The 18518-nt window shown below is 38.9% G+C and overlaps 1 protein-coding gene across 3 annotated transcripts in view; it reads left to right on the forward strand.

Annotated features, from left to right (window-relative positions):
• Nucleotides 1–18518, forward strand: part of fndc3ba (fibronectin type III domain containing 3Ba) — a 171339-nt gene that overhangs the window by 110591 nt on the left and 42230 nt on the right. For 2 of the 3 annotated variants that reach the window (XM_041813263.1, XM_041813262.1), the window contains exons 8-15: nt 9187–9245; nt 12399–12550; nt 12643–12702; nt 12814–12952; nt 15028–15081; nt 15317–15441; nt 16188–16362; nt 16808–16894. In XM_041813263.1, the coding sequence (XP_041669197.1) occupies nt 9187–9245; nt 12399–12550; nt 12643–12702; nt 12814–12952; nt 15028–15081; nt 15317–15441; nt 16188–16362; nt 16808–16894 (851 nt within the window). The remainder of the gene's footprint in view (nt 1–9186; nt 9246–12398; nt 12551–12642; nt 12703–12813; nt 12953–15027; nt 15082–15316; nt 15442–16187; nt 16363–16807; nt 16895–18518) is intronic. The other variant, XM_041813264.1, reaches the window with a different exon arrangement.

Genomic DNA, 18518 nt, shown 5'->3' on the forward strand with positions numbered 1-18518 from the left:
CTTTTCTTGAATTTCTTTACATGGCACCACGATGTGTTGCTTTTTAAAATGTGGTTGACGATCTGAAACATTTAAGGGTGACAAAAAATATGAAATCAGGAAGCACTGTCCTTGCTGCAGAATCATGTAGAAATAAGAATGGTACCAGCCTTCTTCCCTAATTCTTAGTAAGAATAAAGGTCATTCCAGAGAAGTCAAGACTCCTATTTTTGTAAGTGTTGTTCATCTCTGACAAACTTGTGGTCAGCAGCAGCACTGTTAGCTAATGGTGATTGTCATTTAAGGCCACTTAACATCCCAGAGTTACAAAAGGAAAAATTTCTCTGTGAAATGGTTAAAACTGATGCTGTAAGATAAAGTTGTTGGGTGACTGTTAAAGGAAAACTTTATATGATAAAACCCCACCTCAACCCTTGAGTTTTGCCGCACTACTACTGCTGCATTGTGATCAGTTTTATCTGCCCCGCGCCTACTGATGATGTCACAAAAGTGTGTGTAATCTTCGCCTCACATTCACCTAAGCCTTCTCCTCCCTCTTTCCTTTCATCTGCTCCTTTTCCCCTCCTCTTTGCTGATCCCTGGCTCGCTCTTTGTCTCTCAATTTCCTTGTGTTTTTGTACCTAATCTCTTACCCAGACTCCTCTTGCCTGTCCTCTCTCTCTCTCTCTCGCAGCGGTCCGTCCTTCACTGTCTCTCTTTCTTCCTCTAAATCCCCCTCTCGCCTGTTTTTGGCTCACCCTGCCGCTGCTTCACCCCCCCCTCCTCCTCAATTCCTCATTCCTCTTCTTTTCCTGCCATCCGCTGCGCTCCCTCACTCAGTCTGGCTGTCCTTAGTAATCAAACACAGGCGGTCAGACGCAGACAGGATGTGAGGTCAGACGAGGAGAGGAAGTAAGGGTGCGTGGGCGGCACATAAACAGAAGAGAGGAGGTGAGGGACAGTGAGGACAGAGGACTGTGTATTTATGTTTGTGCGAGTATCTGAAGTTACACTGGGAAGAGATTCAGTTCAGTTCAGCCGTCAGCTTCAACTTTTTGTGGTCGTTCTTTTTATTAAATGCTAAAACAGCTGGAAGAGCGACCACAGCCAGTCATAACAGTCAGCACTGAGGTAAAGCATGAGTGTTTTTCCGACTTTATTACAGGTCCACTGAAATATTAAATAAATCTCTTACTCCTGTCGCAGTTTGTTGGCTTACCCCAACTTTTTTTCAAAGTGCTGACATATTAGTCCGTCTGGATCAGGATGGATTTGTTTGGAGTCTACACAGTTGTGTAATGTTGCCTTAAATTCAGGGTTATCCAAGTTAATATTTCAGGCTTGACGTGCAGTCCTGTGCGTAGGTTTTAGGCATGTAGGGCGCCAAGAATTCATTGCAGTGCCTGACATGCCACCACAAGGGGCTGCTGGGGGGCAGATCCTACCTTTTCTGTGCCTGCTGTGAAGCAGCAAAAAACCTGTAGCGGAGCAGGCGTCAGTGACAACACAGTGGTACTGATAAAGTCAGAGGTAGATTAAAGGAGGAGCTGGGGTGGAGGAGGGTTGTAAAAAGCAGCTTTCAGAGGGAGTTGTGAAGAGTTGCCAGGCTGGAGCAGTATGAATATGGTAGCATGAGTGTGATTAGCCAGTAGGGTGCTTAGAAGTGAATCAACTGATCTCAATTATATGGCAGCGCTTGGCCTGCCCGAACTAGAGATTTTGACTTAAACTTAGGTGTGCCTTGGGCAAATAAAAGTTGAAAACCAATGCCCTAGGCCATGCTTAGTTGCCATATCCACCCTTTTTCCAGTAGACTTTATTATTTCAACAGATTGTTTTCCCATCCAGAGTATGACCGGGGTTGTGTTAGTCCTTCCATTCTCAGGTGGGCTTACTCCCCACGTCTTTGCCCTTCTCCAGCCTCAATTTTTTGGCCTAACATGCCTCAAAGTTCTGTACAGTACTGTATGTGTTTACATCAGGATTTAGCCATTGAAAGATAGTGTGTGTTAGTAAAAATAAAGAATAAAAACATGTTGTTTGGGGCCAAAACCTGGGGAAAACATGCTGATTTTCTTTTTCTCCAAGGAGTAACACAGGAGGGTTGTTGCTGATGCATCTTCATATACAAGTCTCCCTTGCAATAGCTTGGCTTAGCTAAGCACAAAGAATGAAAACAGGGAGAACATAAAGCCTTCTCTCCAGTGCAGAACCATTTTCTACAAGTAGCTCAAGATTTCAGCCTTTTCAGTTTAAGTGGATTTTTTATGATAAATATACCTCATGGTTTAAGTTACAAACACTACAAATTAAGTGGATTGAAGAGCAGCTATGGAGTGTAATTACTCTTAACCCCGAATGTTTTAGTAATTTACTCTCATAAGAGAGAACTCTTATACTCTTATAAACCCAGGCATGCAGGTTTCGGTGGTTGTCCATGACATCAATCATATATTTTCTTCTGTCTTGGTGAATTCTCGGTAAAAAAGGTAGTCCTAAAACTACACTGTATGTGCTAGAGTATTTGGCCACACCTGTTAGTTATGTAATATAGGGATTTCAATCAGACCTGTTGCCACAGGAGTATAAAATCAACTACCTAGCCATGCTGTCTCCATTTGTAAACATTTGTGATACTAAATGAGTCGTTCTGAAGATCTCAGTGACTTCAAGCGTGGCACTGTGATGGATGCCACCTTTGCAATAAGACAGTTCAGGATATTTCCTCCCTGCTGGATGTTCTTCAGTCAGCTGTAAGTGATATTGTTAGAGGGTTGAAGCATTTAGGAACAACAGCTACTTAGCCACAGAGCGGGGTCAACGACTGCTAAGGGACATGGTGCGTAGGAGTCAACAAAGTTCGAAGAGTTCTGAACTTTCACTTGCATTAATGTGACCATTAAACCTGTTTAGTGGAACCTAATGGAATGGACTTCCATGGCTGAGCAGCATGCAAGCCTCACATCTCCAAGTCCAATGCCAAGCATTGCACTGAATGGTGTAAAGCAGCAATCCCCAACCACTGAACAATAGACCGGTGCCAGGCTGTGGGACGTACAGTTAGAATAAATTACTTATTTCCATTTTATTGACTATCAGATTCTGAAAGATGTGTTATATGGGAAAAGGCCAGATTGTCTACTGTTTTTCCACTCGTTTGTGCCTCTTGGTCCATACCCAGACATCAAGACACTCATCTTGGTCATGTGATACCCAAAAATGAAGCCCATAATCTCGCTAAAAGGAGTAAAAATCAAACACAACTCACAAGCAAAACAACCTTTCACTTTTTTTAATGCTGTTCGTATAATTTCTTTTGACGTGTTTATCACCAACACATTGATGGCCAGTCCATAAAACTGGTCTATGGTGAAAAAAGGTTCAGGGCCGCTGGTGGAAAGCACACGACACTGTACTGTGGAGCAGAGGAGACGTGATGTGTTGTCTGTGGAGTGATGAATCATGCTTCTCTGTTTGGCAGTCAGATGGGCGAGTCTGGGTTTGGCTGATGTAGAAGGACGTACCTGACTGGTTGAGTTGTGCAGACTATTTTGCTGGAGGAGGGATAATGGTATGGGGCTGGGCTTTAGGGTTTAGGCTTGGCCCTTTATCTTCAGTGAGGGCTAATCTTAATGCTTCAACAGTTTGAAGAAGGCCTTTTTCTACTCCAACATGACTGTGCCCAAGTGCAAAAAGCAAGGACTATAAAGACGTGGTTGATGAGTTTGGTGTAAAAGAACTTGACTGGCCTGCACAGAGCCCTGACCTGACCTGAACATTAGTGCCTGATTTCATAAATGCTTTACAGAATGAATGGGCACAAATTCCCACAGAAACACTCCAAATCTTGTGGAATGCCTTCCAAGAGGAGTGGAAAAGGAGGGCAACACCGTATTAAAGTGCATGCATTTGAATACAAGGTCATTGCAGTACCTGTTGGTGTAATGGTGAGTTTGGCTGCATAAATTGGCATTTTTTTCTGCAGAATTTATAAAAGCTTTTTTAAATTTTGCGCATCATTTGGATGGGACTTCGATCACAGTGATATAGCTTTATGTAATTATTTTACCGTCAAAGTGTTCGAGCTTTCCAGAGAAGCATTAATCAGCAGTCTGATTGATGTTAACATCTGGTGTTTGCTGAATGTGACAGCTAAAACGTTGCTGTTATGAAATTCCACCTTTACTCTTGTTCACTGCACTAGACAAGTAGCTGCAGGAGTGTAACATTTAACATGTAATATTCTCCTTTTTTGCTCAGCTGTGATGAATGACTGGAATAAGCTGGGTCAGCTCCAATAGCTGACAGAGCTGTTCATGTCTGGAGATGTGTGTCTGACTCGGCCTTTATTCCATTTTAGGAGAAAAAGGTTCAACGCCGTCCAAGTAGATGAAAGGGGACAAGTGTGTGTACGAGTCGCTAATGGGCTGACGTGTCTAGAATGATGCAGGAGGTGTGCCTCACCTGTTGAACTCTACATGCAAACACTGTAGCTTAGCTCCCCTGCTGTTACCTGATACGAGCACATAAATGCTGCCACTCTCTTGTACTGTTTTTTTTAATTCAGTCCAACACATGCAGAGAGGTCAAGTTGAGGTTGTGCTTCCATGACATCACTGTTGCCATGACTCATAATTGGACCCCCAGGCACAGTAAGGCCCTCTCCTCCACAGAACCTGTCAGGCGCTCACATACACAGGCGCTCATTCATCACTCGCTCTGCTGTTCTACTAAGAACACAAACTTTCATTAGGAATTTACCGTAAGGTGTGTTTTTGTCCATTTAATGCCAGTCGTACTCAGTCGTGTAACAAACTTGGTAACAAAAATCTCATACTGCAGGCCCCCATCCCTCTCTCCCTCACATACACGTACACATCCTGCGTGATTTACAGCGGTCAGACTCAGATGGAGAAAGCAGGCCTCCTCTGGTCGGAAAAACTCAGACTGTGGGGATCACTCAGGGGGAAAAAGACTTCACAGACACACACTTTTCACTCACCCTCCTAATAATAACCCCGAGAGTCTAATAAATCACCTTCAGTCACATAGTATCACTGGAGCAGATCTGTACACAGAGTTTTACTGCATGTTTATGCTACATGTATTTGTGCGTTGGTGTACGTGTGCACCAGACGATGATCTGTTGGAAGATTGGAAGTACTTCTGTGTTTTATAGCTCCTAAGTTATCTTTATGAACTTAAAGACTGAAGCTCATTTCTCACATTTATTAGAATTGCCACAAAAATAACATAAAGCTTTTGTTGGACCATTAATCAAGTTTCACTTTCAATTTTTCCAAAGGTCTTGCTATTTGGTAAGCATTTTTCTTTATTGATTGTGATATTTTGCCCATTAAAGTCCGTCTTCTTTCAATCCATTTTTGTTATCATTCATTTATTTTTTTTCTAAGTATTTTATATTAATTTATTGCCTCTTTTTTGATGTTTTAAGAGTGTTAGAATACAATAGGTGGGTTACAATATATAGTGGAGCATTAAGATTCCATACATCATGATATGTTGCGATACATTATGATACTTCATGATAAATTACAATTAGATTTGATACAATAAGCTTTTTAATATGATGGTACGCTTTTTTTGATTTGTTATGGTACATTACGTTACCTTATGTTATGTTACCATATGATACAATACAATACAATATGATACGATACGATAGGATGCAGTAGGATGCGATACGATACAGAATGATACGATATGATTCAATACGATTTGATATTATGCGTTATGATCAGATATGATTTGATATGATATGAAACGAAACGATATGCTACGATATGGTGGGATGAGATACGATGCAATACGATATGACACGATATGATATGATTCAATACGATACGAAGCAATGTCGTTTTTGTTTCCACCAGTGGGAAATCTGTTTTGGACTCTGGATTGAGAGCCGAACACATTTAGCTGCCTTGATAATATTTTCAAGAGTGAAATACAACTTAAGAAACAACGACCTACTAGGCATGCACAGTTACGGTACCAGTATTGGGTATCGGTGCCAATGTCAGGCCTAAGTACTCGTATTAAGTAGTCAAAGTTGAACTCATGTCTGCAGTTTGGTGACATATAAACATAAATGAGGTTAAAAAAATCAGGGAGAATGGAAACTACGCACTGATCATTTGTCAAGAGGAGGGATGAAAATAAAATAAACTTTAAGAATAATTTCAAGAACAGTTATGGAAGTACTCATATTTGTCCTCAGTATCATGAGTACTCAAACTGAAATACTCATATTTGGAAAAATGCGGTATCAGTGCATCCCTACAATCAACAATCCTCTCATAACCAGAGAAGCAGATACCTATGATGAAACAATTGACATATTACAACACTTGGTCCAGTACGTGTGTGTGATATCATGGATGACTGAAGAAAATATCCTATGAACTAAAATAACAGCTGAACTTCTTAATTTGCCTCTTTCATTTATCCTGTTTTTGAGGCTTTTAGAGATCCAACAGTAGCATCATGAATTACTACAGTCATTACATACATGATATTGTGTGAAGCATTATGTCATGAAGAACAAACTGTACTGGAGCGCTACAGCAACCCAGCTGACATCTGATTATCTGTGGATAAATATTCACAGGTGCAGTGACGTTGAATAAAAGTGATCCTCAATAAAGATTAGGGTAATGATTTCTATGAACGAAGGCCTGCAAAGGTAATCAGCATCCTCTCTGAGTGGGATAGTCTTAGTGGAATATGAGTCATGTCCTGTTGTTTCTTTATTTGGGTGATCCCTGATATATTTCCTCAAGGTCAGGAATCTGTGACTAATGCCTTTATTTGGAAATCTGGATAATTCGTGTTTTTTCCCAGAGTTGTGTTCGTCATGACTTGATGAGATAAAATAGGCTGTAGCTGAAGAAAACAGCTGTTGCATCACACTCTTCGAACAACACTTTTCCCTTTTTTTTCCTTTTCTTAAAGTCAGATCTGTTTTCACTCTATTACTGGCATGCTCTGTGCTGTTTTTTTTTAAACAATCAGCTGCTTTTGAGTTGGATAGATGCCTTTTAATGAAGATCTAAGGAATGGGCAGTGAGTCACTAATGTTTGAGTTGAAATTTTACAGTTTAGATGCAAACTCTGGCTGATTTTTGACCTTTATACCTTCAAATATCACCAGTTTAAGCATGACAGCAGGTTAGTTTTCATACATATGATGATTAATATTATCTCAAACAAGGATTCAGTGATAGGAAGACATACAGCATGTGGTTCCCCACCTTTTTTCCTTAGGGCCTCCACCCCACTACTTATATGTATTAAAAGATAAGCTCCCTCAGTACCTATTTTTAAAAATTAAACTGCAATTTTTGTTGTTTTCATTGACAAAATCACAGAATGATAGCCCTTCTTTGTTCCAAAAGATCTATGCATAAATGATCCATTATTACAAGGTTGTATTAGGGCCACTTTATGAAAAAACATTAAGAGAAAAAAAAAGTGAAATTCGGAAGTTTAAAAAGTCCTTCAATTAAGAGGGGAAAAATAAAAAAGTAACTTTAAAAACCATAAACAAATTATTACTCTTATTACATTTTTAAGAGTATACAGTCAGAAAATTGGAACTGCAACAGTTGTTTTCACTTTGGTTTCCTGTAAATGTCTTACTTTACATTGTTGGAAATGTATGATTTTTAACCCCTTGAAATTTTTAAGTGTCTGACGTCCAAATCTTTGGCTGTTTAAAATATGGATTTAAAGGTTTTTTTTCCTAAATGAATGACTTTTTAAAGTCTAGAATTCTTATGGTTTCTTTTCTTGTATGTACATACACATTATAGTCTTGAAAATATTCAAGAAACTTACCCCCCACATTTTTTGGCTCTTTTTTTTAACAATAAAGGCTTTTTTTTTTTTTTTTTTTTTTTTTTTTTTTTTTTTATAATATATATATACAGTGCTTAACAAATTTATTAGACCACCCTAACCCTAACCAAAATAAGGTTTATGCCACAGCTGCCCTAAATTAACAGCACTGGTAAAAAATCATTTTTTATGTTTCTGCAACGGTTAATACACCAATATGTAGAAGCTCTTTAACCCAAATGATATTTTAATGCTAAAATATAATTATTATTGTTATCCATGAATTTTCAAATGTACTGATTTACAAAAAAACTGAAAAAATAGTAAAGCACATTATTATTTCTTGATTAATATGTCAGATTATAATTATTTACTTGCATTCCTGAACAAAGAAAAATATTTTTAGTGGTTTTTAGTGGATCTTTTTTGCTGCCTTCTTTGCCATCTTATTTGCTCATTAAGCTAGAGATGCACATGATATAACACAGCAAAGGTGCCAACAGGAAGGAGAGAAACAGAAACAGTGTAGATGTGGCCACAAAAGAGAAAGAAAATAATTTTTTTTCTTTCATTTATGAATTACTTTTATTAAAAAAAGGAAACTTAGAATGGATTACTTTAGTTATATAACCAGCATGTTACAACAAAAAAGTAATCTGAGTACTCTAATGGATTACTTTGTAAGGTGTTACCCCTGACACTGAGGAAGATAAAGTAAATACCAGGGCATTTTGAAACTACTACCCTTTGTGCAGAGACTCTTCAAGGGGCAGATTTTGTTTTTTATCCCAGAACTGGATTTAGACCCCAGTTCATGTGGTCAAAAACTAAGAGTTCTTCAGCAGGTTGTTTAGGGGAAGTTCCTGTTGTCAAAACGCCTGCTAAAGTGCTGAAATTTTTTTTCAGTGCAGCATTTTTTTTTTCTTTAGAAAAAAGCAGTCCTACTGGTCTTTGACTAGTAGGACTGCTAGTCTACTAGTCTTTGACTTTGGCCACGCTGACCGCCATCTCCTGCTGCAATTATAATTACTAATGACAGGTGCCTCATTCTCCCCTATTTCAAAAACACAGGGCTATCACTTTAAGGCCACTGAAATCCATCATCTTTGTCACTTGCACTCTCCTGGGTCTTGAGATTACTTTTCTTTGTTTCTTTTTGTGCAAATCAAGTCTGAATACGTACGATTTGTGCAGACAGATTAAATTGACTACACTTGTCTCTCTTATCACTCATCTTATGTTACACATTCAGTGCCAGCCTCTCTTTCTTTGTTGCTGCATTTTTTTTATTGAAATAACTCCTGTGGTTCATTTCTGATAATTAATTTTTCCTCTCTCTTTCCTCAGATCATGATTCAGAGGGGAAACGAGTCCAAGACATGCTGTCTACAATCGACAAACCACAGGTTGGTATGCACATCTCTGCTCCACTACCACACACATGCCCAAACAGACACAATCTGACTTATTTATAACCACTTTCATCATCAGCCACCTCTCAGCTGGTATGGGTGCTAATGGCTCTGTCATTTTTTCCTTAATACTCATGAAAAATTGACACTCTGAAAAGTATGACTGTAGTGCCTTGTGTGATTTTAAACCATTGTGAAGGCTAAAATTAAAAGTCTCAGGAACTTTCATTTAAGCTATGGCCACATGAGGGCAGCATCTACTCGTCAGCTGAAGAGTGCTGTGAACACCAGCAGCTTTTTCCCCCTTTGCTGAATGAGCTTCAGTTCAGTAGAGAGACATTACTTGTCCAAGTTAACAGTCATGGCCATTTGTAATGCAGTTATGAGGGAAAGGGAGAAAAAAGAGCAGAATAAAGGAGATGGACATACATGAAAAAAGGCTGCTGTGCAGTTTTGTTGTTATTCCTAATTCCTCTTACACCAATACATCAAGTTTATTAATGTAATGAAAGAAAATGCAAGAAGAAAAGACATGAGGAGAATCTATGTGCCATTAGTTGTAATTTTGCCTCATTAACTTCAGAATGATCATGCTATATTGTCAGCCTCCATTACCTTAATGCCTTTAAATAGGGGGCAGTACTTTGGTAAAGATGTGATGTAGGCCTATATAGATACAGGCAGCTTAAATGTCATTTCTGCAACAGCAAAAGTGCCTCTTGACGTCACAGGCATGGCAGCAGGTGCTGGAGAAGCTGAGCTTATTGAGAAAATCATTCAGCTAAAAAAAATCACATTTTTGGCTTTGTATGTTCCCATAGAAGTAGAGCCATGGCAATGCCAGGAAGTAAGTTAAAGTTGAGTCCCAGATGCTTTTATTAGCACAGCTTTGATTAAAATGCACAAAAGATCTCATTACGATCCATTTTCCAGTGCACTTATCATCATGTTTGTTCAGGATAGGTTGCTTTTTTTGGCTTCATTACTGCATTACTCATTTCCTTGCTTGGGAGCATGGACTGATAAGTTACTACAGAGCAGCTCCACAGATAATATAAAAACCTGAAGTTTTCTTTAAGAGAAATAAGTTTAAAGAGTTATTTCAGCATTTTTGGAATTGGTTTGTATGTTGTTCTTGGTAATAGTTGTCGCATTAGCCTTCAGTTAGCATTGCCCCTTCATACAGGACATGCTTGTGGAAGCTAGGCTATAATGCGCTACAGATGAGTACAGGTGCTCCAAGTAATTTACCTAGGTTTGAGTTAAAATGGGCCACAAACCAATGTTGGGTCAAGCACACTTTATCATAAATTTTTGAAGCTTTTAGCTTGCCTCCACAAAGCTTCTGTGTTTGCACTAGTTTGCAATGCTAGTTTCGGCTGCCAGCTAAATACTCTTCCACCTCAGTATTTCTGATCATTTTTTTGGGTCTGCATGTTTCCTCAGAAGCAACAACAGACTAAACTAAAACTAGTTATTTCAACTCAGTTTTCTACTTCAAAAGCAGAAACATTGTTTTCATAAAGTAAATGTATTGCACTGACTATCTTGTCTAGTTATCAGCCATTAGAAGAATAAAGAGATAGCCAAACTTACATAGATGACAAACTTTCATTCGCTTCTGACTGAGATCAATTTGTCCAATTTATCTTCAGAAAGCTGAAGAAATGGGTCCAGATGGCCTAGTGGTTAGGTTGCGCCCCATGTACAGGGGGTACCCTGGGTTCAAGTCCTGTGGCTCTTTCACTGCATGCCATTCCTCACTCTCTCATGTCACTTGTTTCAGCTCTGAACACTGTACTAAAAAAATCCCAAAAGAAATTTGAAAAAGGCAGGTAAAACACATTTTCAAGTGTATTAAGCAGTCAGGGACCCGGCTTCCTGATGTTACGCAGTTTTGGGGGGTAAAATGTGGGTAATTCCTACAGGTGGAGGATGCATACGTCCATCCTTGAAAGTTCTCTGTTCAACAGTTCTCTGAGGGCAGTCGATGATGTGGTATCCTTCAAAAAGTTACTATCCCAGGATACTCCCCTGGCTTTTAGAAACAGTGCTGGGATCCCTCCTGCTAACCAGTCTCTCCTTAACGCAGTCGCCATCTGCAGAAGTTTCTCTGTGTACTCCAGCTTATATCCGTAAACAGCACATCATCATCATCACTCGAGTCGAAATTGCTCATTTTGCAAAATTGTGCCGAAGACAGAGGCTTTCTGGGTGAAAAAAATAAATATTTGTATTTAACAGATCCCCAGCTCTGACTTTGATTGGCTTATGAGTCACATGCAGAAGATGAACTGTCTTTTATGGTCAGAAGACTACTCTTCATTTTATTCTTTAACTCTTATTCCTTTGTGCAGTTTTTGTCATTCTGTCTTTCTCTTATTTGCTGTTTTTTCTTATCAGGCAGTTGTAGCTTTGTTCAACAGGTCCAGCTTGATTGAACTGGAACTTGCTGTTAAATAAACTGGTGTCAAAGACGTTCCCAGGCATGTAGACCCAGCAGTGTGATCTTATAGCACTCTAATCATCATGATCAGAAGTCTGACTAAATCGACATGTCTGTCTATTTGCCCTTTCCTGTCTGTCCTCCTCATACACAGTCTAGGCATGGCTGTGGTTTGTGGTGCCTTCCAGGCACATTCATCGCCTATTCAGTGGAAGTGGAGTCTGGAATAAATGCAGACTGTGCTAAATCATGCTAAATTAGCTCACCCACCGTGAGCCGCAGCTGAAGCTCGCATAAACATGCACACACTTGCAGGAGCACACAGGGAAACACATGAACATTGCATTCTCTTCTTTAGAATTTAAATTCTTGTGGTGCGTAGCCATAATGAATGTGTCAGAGTTGGTCAAAGAAAGGTAATCCGGGTAATGGATTATAGGTCACTTTGACTTCATATTAACTTTGAACACAAACAGAGCCAACTGCATGCACAAACATGAGAACAAAAAATACATGCACATGCACAATGATTGCAAAACACGCAGCACTTCTAATTTACCTACATGTTACTGAGGGAACAGTTCCTGCTGCTCGCTTCCATGTACTTGCAAACTAAATGGTGCATTGCAATAAACTCAGTAACTATACTGAGCTTAATTGTGTAAGTTACATGCCTTGATTATGTTTTCTATATGTTACAGGTATCAAATGTGCAGGCACGGGCTGCACGGCTCTCCTGGGCTCCCCCGGCAGGGCTGGTGAACAGGCACAGTAACGGCATGCCTGTTTCCTGTTCTTTCGAAGTCTCTCTCTCAGATAAGGGGCGAGATGGAAAGTATCGCCTAATATACAGGTACGAAAACCACTACATGCTAAAGAAAACACTGCAAGACACATCCAAAGTTCTTCAGTTTGACTTTTGTGCTATGTTTTTGTGTTTTTCAGTGGTGAAGAATTGGAGTATCTTGTTAAAGACCTAAGGCCGGCGACAGACTACCACGTACGGTAAGGGCGTTTTAGATTCTGTTACTTCCTGTAAGGATCGTCCTCTGTGTTCACATGTAAGCTTCATGTAGTCATGTTGTTAACATCCTGTGTCCTGTATGCTTCCCACAGGGTGTCTGCAATGTACAATTCGGTTCGAGGCTCGTGTTCAGAAGCTGGCTCATTCACCACACACTGCAGCGTCCCAGATGTCCCTTTAGCCCCAAAACTCTCACACCGCACCAAGAGCACCCTCACCTTACAATGGAAGGTACAGGCATGGACATTTTTTATTTCTATGTCAAGTTTGATGTCATAATTAGCATAAATCAGGCTAATGCTTCCAAAATGGCCCTGTCAGCATTAATGCACTAATCAGAGTTATGGAGGGTCTGTAATTAGTGCATATATTATATCACTATTATTGCATGCTTCATTGTCCCTATGGTTAATGTAACTTTGGTTGAGCCACTGCAGCATCGCCTTGCAGCCATAGTGATATCAGATAAGTCCATCACTGCTCTGCAATGTCTCATTTCATTGAAATCTCAGTGGACAAGCAAAAAGTCTTCTGCTCCTTGTGTTATCAAACACTTACTCCAGTGAGACCATGTAGATCCCAAGACTGTCATAAAATCAAAATAAGGAGCATATTGTATTTTGTATATGAGGTACTACTGGCTGTCAACACTGGGTGGCAGTATTACAAAGCAAGATGCTAACATGTAGATGTGATCCTGATAGGACTGATATTTATCCTTAATGTTAGAGGTGTTACTGTCATTTTACTGTTGGTGACACTATAACAAAACCATGGAATTAACTTGTAAATGTGTAGAAGGATAAACCTTGGTTATATATGTAAAATTTAAAGGAAGTCAGATGTCCAATATGACAGTTACAGCAATTTCCTGTTGTTGAGATATCAAAATGGTCGCCATCGCCACTGAAGCGTGCTTCAATGAAATATTTCAGTGTCATGGACAATTATTGTGAAGTCAATTCAATTCAAAATCTTTCAGATAAGTTTGTTAAAATCTGAATTGCAGGGAAACGCTTTGCTTTTCCTTTGCATCTCAGTGGATGGTCCCAATTTTATCATCAGGTTACATATGTGTTCTGATTTAAATTGCATGTACCTCTTACCCAGTCCCCTGGTTGATTTTCAGGACCCCACAGGGTCCCCTGTGCAATGGAATTGCACAAAATCAATAGAATACATAAATTTCCATTGGGAGACTATTTTCAGGAATATTTTGATGGGGTTTTTTTGAGGGGTCTGGCTGCAGTTCTTACCTCTCAGATGCCACTCTCCCATACCCTTACTGTGAGACCATTACTGATGTATCAAACCGGAAATACACATTATACCTTTCAAAATTAAATTAGATTAAACTTTGGTAGGGTAAGGGTAAGGGTTAATGTAAGGTTTAGGATACTAAAACCTAAGGTACACAACTGACCTGCAAAACTGAATTACAAAAAGTTTGATAAAGCAGAATAAAGAGTCTGCTAACAGGAAAAATGCTTGTCTTTCATATAAACATTGCAAAGTAGTAAGCTCCATCAGCTGCATTAGCTACGTAGATAACAGGGCTACATAGCTAACTGGCAAAAGCTAAAACTCACAAAGCTAATGGATATCCATACAAATAATGTTAAGGTGCTAATGTTAGCTACATAGTCACATCATCTATGTAGCCAACATAACTACATCAGCTGCATAAACTATGTAGATAACAGAGCTACATAGCTAACGTAGAAAAAGCTAAAATTCAAAGCTCATGGACATCCATACAAATAAAGCTATGGCGCTAATGTTAGCTACGTTGCCACGTTATCTATGTAGCTTTCATAGCGCCATCAGCTGTATAAGGTACTTAGATAACAGGGCTACGTAGCCTACGTAGCAAAAACTAAAGCTCATGAAGCTCATGGATATCCATACTATAAAAGCTTTGAAAAAAGCTAAAATTTTCTAAAAGCCCTAGTTTTTATTTCTCACTTGAATCCTAAAGATAAAAACAGCATGTATGGTACTTTCTGCTTCTCCCAGTTCATCCTCAAGCTGCATTTAAACACCAAGGTGTTCTTGAATTGTTGCACAATAACTCCTCTCTCTGCCCTCTTTGACCCTTTTCCCCCACAAGTCATTTTTATCCACTTACACTGTCTCTGATAAAGACTGACATCAGTCACCCAGACAGGAAATGAGGCCGATCATAAAAACACAGTGGGTATTTCGTCCATCTCAGTGTCACATTCTTTATCCTCTGCTAATCCCTCTGTCTTTTTCTTGTCTCTTTTTCTGCCTCGCTTGCTCCATTTTTCCTTCGTCGTCCTCAGCCCCCAGGTGACAACGGATCCAAAATCACGAACTACCTGCTCGAGTGGGATGAGGTAAATCTGTCATCTGTTATCTTCTTTCCTTTTTTTGAAGAAAGCACTTAAAGCCATCCACTTAACGGATGTTACTATTCAGGTTGTCAGAGGGGATTTAATGAGCTTATTTCTTATCAGTCCTTTTTGTAGTTATTATTAGTTCTTTTATGCTTTTATTCTTTGTTTGCTTTAATTGCTACTTATCCTATATCCTTGTTTGCATTTTATCTTACTTTTGTCATCTCCTCTGCAGGGAAAGAAGAACAGTGTTTTCAGAGAATATTACTTTGGGAGCCAGAGACACTGTAAGCTGACCCGGCTGTACCCCGCTTGTGGCTACACGTTTAGAGTGGCTGCACACAACGATATCGGCACAAGGTAATGCCACCTATTACTGAAATCACAGATGTAACACATGAAACAGCACGTCAACACAAGCTCCTTTTTGTTCCCTGTTTGTACATATCAAACATGTGTGCATCCTAAACGGAGCCTATTACTTCAGTGTCTACCATAACATGTCTTCACGATCTTCACATCCCCGTAATGATAGACAAAGACACATTCAGCAGTCCATTTGGGGCTGTTATTCTGCATGTGGCAGGTTGTCTTCCTCTCTCTCATTTTGCCTTCATTTCCGTTCTCCTCTTGTCCCATTTCCACCATTATGGCATGAAACATCTCCTCTGCAGTTGTTAGGTTGTCACAGAGGTGAGGGAGGATCTCCAACATATTTTAAAAAAAGACTTTTTTAATCATCAAATGATGGAGTCGAACAAAAGAGCTCTATTACATCCTTTGCCCTGCTGTATCGTATTAAAGCTACCTATATTGTTTTGTATCATATCATATCATATCATATCATATCATGTATCCGTCTGTAAAAAATGACTATTATTTATCTAATTTCATATTTTCTTTTCCCTGCAACTCCTAAATTAACCTCCTCTCTTCTTTTATTCCAAAAGTGCTGCCTCTCCCTCCTTGCTCTGTTCATATTCTATAAAGCACAGCCTCCCTTCCCTGAAAACTAATGTTCATACAACTCAATAAATTGCTTCAGGAGTTTTTATACAAATAGAAATGTGAGTGTAATGGAAGTGTGCGTGTGTGTTTTTGTGCAGTGGCTTTAGCACAGAGGTGGTGTTTTACACCATGGGCACACTGCCCGCTCTGCCTCTGGCACCTCGGTTGGTCAGGGCGGGGGTGTCCTGGGTGACTCTGGAGTGGGGGCGTCCCGAGGGCAGTCCGAGTGAGGAGCAGCTCAAATACACACTTGAGATCCAGGAAGACAACAGCGTGAGTACAAATATATTTTACCGATATAAAAAGATTTATATATAATAAAAATAAATAAATAAATTCAAGAATATATATGCCTGTATTCCTGACACAGGCACTCTTTAAAATATTAAAACCTTATGGGAGCTATATAATGCGTTACAGTGAACACACTAGCTTCAAGCTCCAAAAAAAGTCCCCTCTGTGTCCTTACTTTAAACAGCAGCTTTTGAGGAAATTGAATTTTACATACACAATGCCTTTTGGAATAGTTTAGGAAATGTACAGCAGTACCACAGAGCAGTAAATCCCTTAATACCTCAGCATATTCTCAAGTATGAGCACTTAAAAAAGGGAGTTTCTCAGCATTCATTGCATCTATGCTTGAAAATGTTCTCTGAAGCTGACAAACACCAAAGAAAAACCATAAACTCAAACATAATTTATGATGTTTCACCCACAGGGAACAGACTTTCATCCAAAGTACACTGGAGAAAACTTGACCTGTACTGTACAAGGCCTGAAGAGGAGTACACAGTATAAATTCAGGGTAAGCAATGACAAAATATGGGTGCCTGTTTGTTTTCTCAGTATGTTAACAAAGATCCCTGAGAAAAAGAATTCTTTCTCATCTTATTACTTTGTGTTCAGCTTACCCTTTTGTCTCCATCCTAAATTATAATCTCAAAGAATATAAAAGAAACAGACACTTATTGGAAACAAAATGAAAAATCCAGGCTATTCATGCTGATTATAAAGCTAATGTAACATAAACTGGTTAGCTTTACTAGAATGAACTATAACTTTCACATTTGTCATTGTGAAACTTTTAATACATTCAGCTACGTTGTTGGACTGATTGCAAAATCATAAATGTTGAGAAAAGTGAGTCTAAGAGTTGCTGATAGTTGAGGCTAGCTGTTTCTCTGTGTCCTCATTGTTTTGCTTACAGTGACTAAGCTAACATTGGCTGTAGCTTCATTTTAACAAAAAAGACAATGGGATTTATTGCACTTAAATACTCTTAATGTACAATAAGAAAAGCAAAAAAAAAAGTGTTTGTGTCTCCTGGAGAGAGCTAGGCTAGCTAATCCACCGTGCTTTAAGTCTTTGTGCTAAGCTAAGCACGTTTGATTGCTGTTTTATACTAGGTGTATATTCTAGGGTTGTATTGATTGCAACCGTTAAATAAAGATTAGCTTGTATTGGCTGTAAATATCGCTCTATATCAGCTGCAAATATCCGCTTATATTGGCCGTTAATATCAGCACATATGAGTTTCAAGTATTGGTCTGTATCTGCTGTAAATATCAATCCATATTGGCTTTTAATATCAGCCTATAAGAGCTGTTGATATGTCTATGTAGGTTATAAATATCAGCCTATATATTGGCTGTAAATATCGGCCTATTTTGGCTGTTAATATTAGCCCATATTAGCTGTAACTATTGATCTAAATAAACTGTTAATATCAGTTCATATTGACTGCTAATATCAGCCTATGTGGGCTGTAAATATTTAACTATGTGGGCTGTAAATATTGGCCTTTATTGACCGATAATATCTGTAATATTGGTCTTAATAGATTATAAATATTGGCCTATATTGACTTTGTGTAGATATTGGCCTCGTGTACTTGTAAGGTCGGGGAGTTTTAGGCAAGGCCAACATAGCTATTTTAGCTGGAGTCTATCTATGGTTCATCTTCACTCCTTAAACTTTTAAGTGTGTTTTAAACTGTTTTCATATATGTTAATATCAATATTGGTATTGGCTACAACTAATTTGTAAATATCTGAGTATCAGATGTGGTCCAAAATTTATTTGCCACTAGCCAACATGAGCTTTTTCAGTATTTAAATATTTCGTATAAATGACTCTATGTCAGCATAGAACAAGCTAGTTTTTGGTATAACAAGTGATCAGGATTAGCTCCTCTGCATTATATATGTAGTGTGAAAATGTCCAATAAGAATAACAAAGTAAATTAAAATTTTGAATGAAAACCCAAATTGTATATGATAATAAAAGTAAGCCTTCAGAAGTGTAGCTTACAGTTTAGTTTCCAGTCAGTTTTGTCCTCTTTTTAAGTAGAAATGTTCCCCTGGATGCCAGCCTTTCCACATGTAATTTAGTTGTAATACAAAACCCATCATTTCAGCGAGGAATACAGC

This window comes from Cheilinus undulatus, linkage group 18, assembly GCF_018320785.1.
Source record: "Cheilinus undulatus linkage group 18, ASM1832078v1, whole genome shotgun sequence".
Taxonomy (NCBI): domain Eukaryota; kingdom Metazoa; phylum Chordata; class Actinopteri; order Labriformes; family Labridae; genus Cheilinus; species Cheilinus undulatus.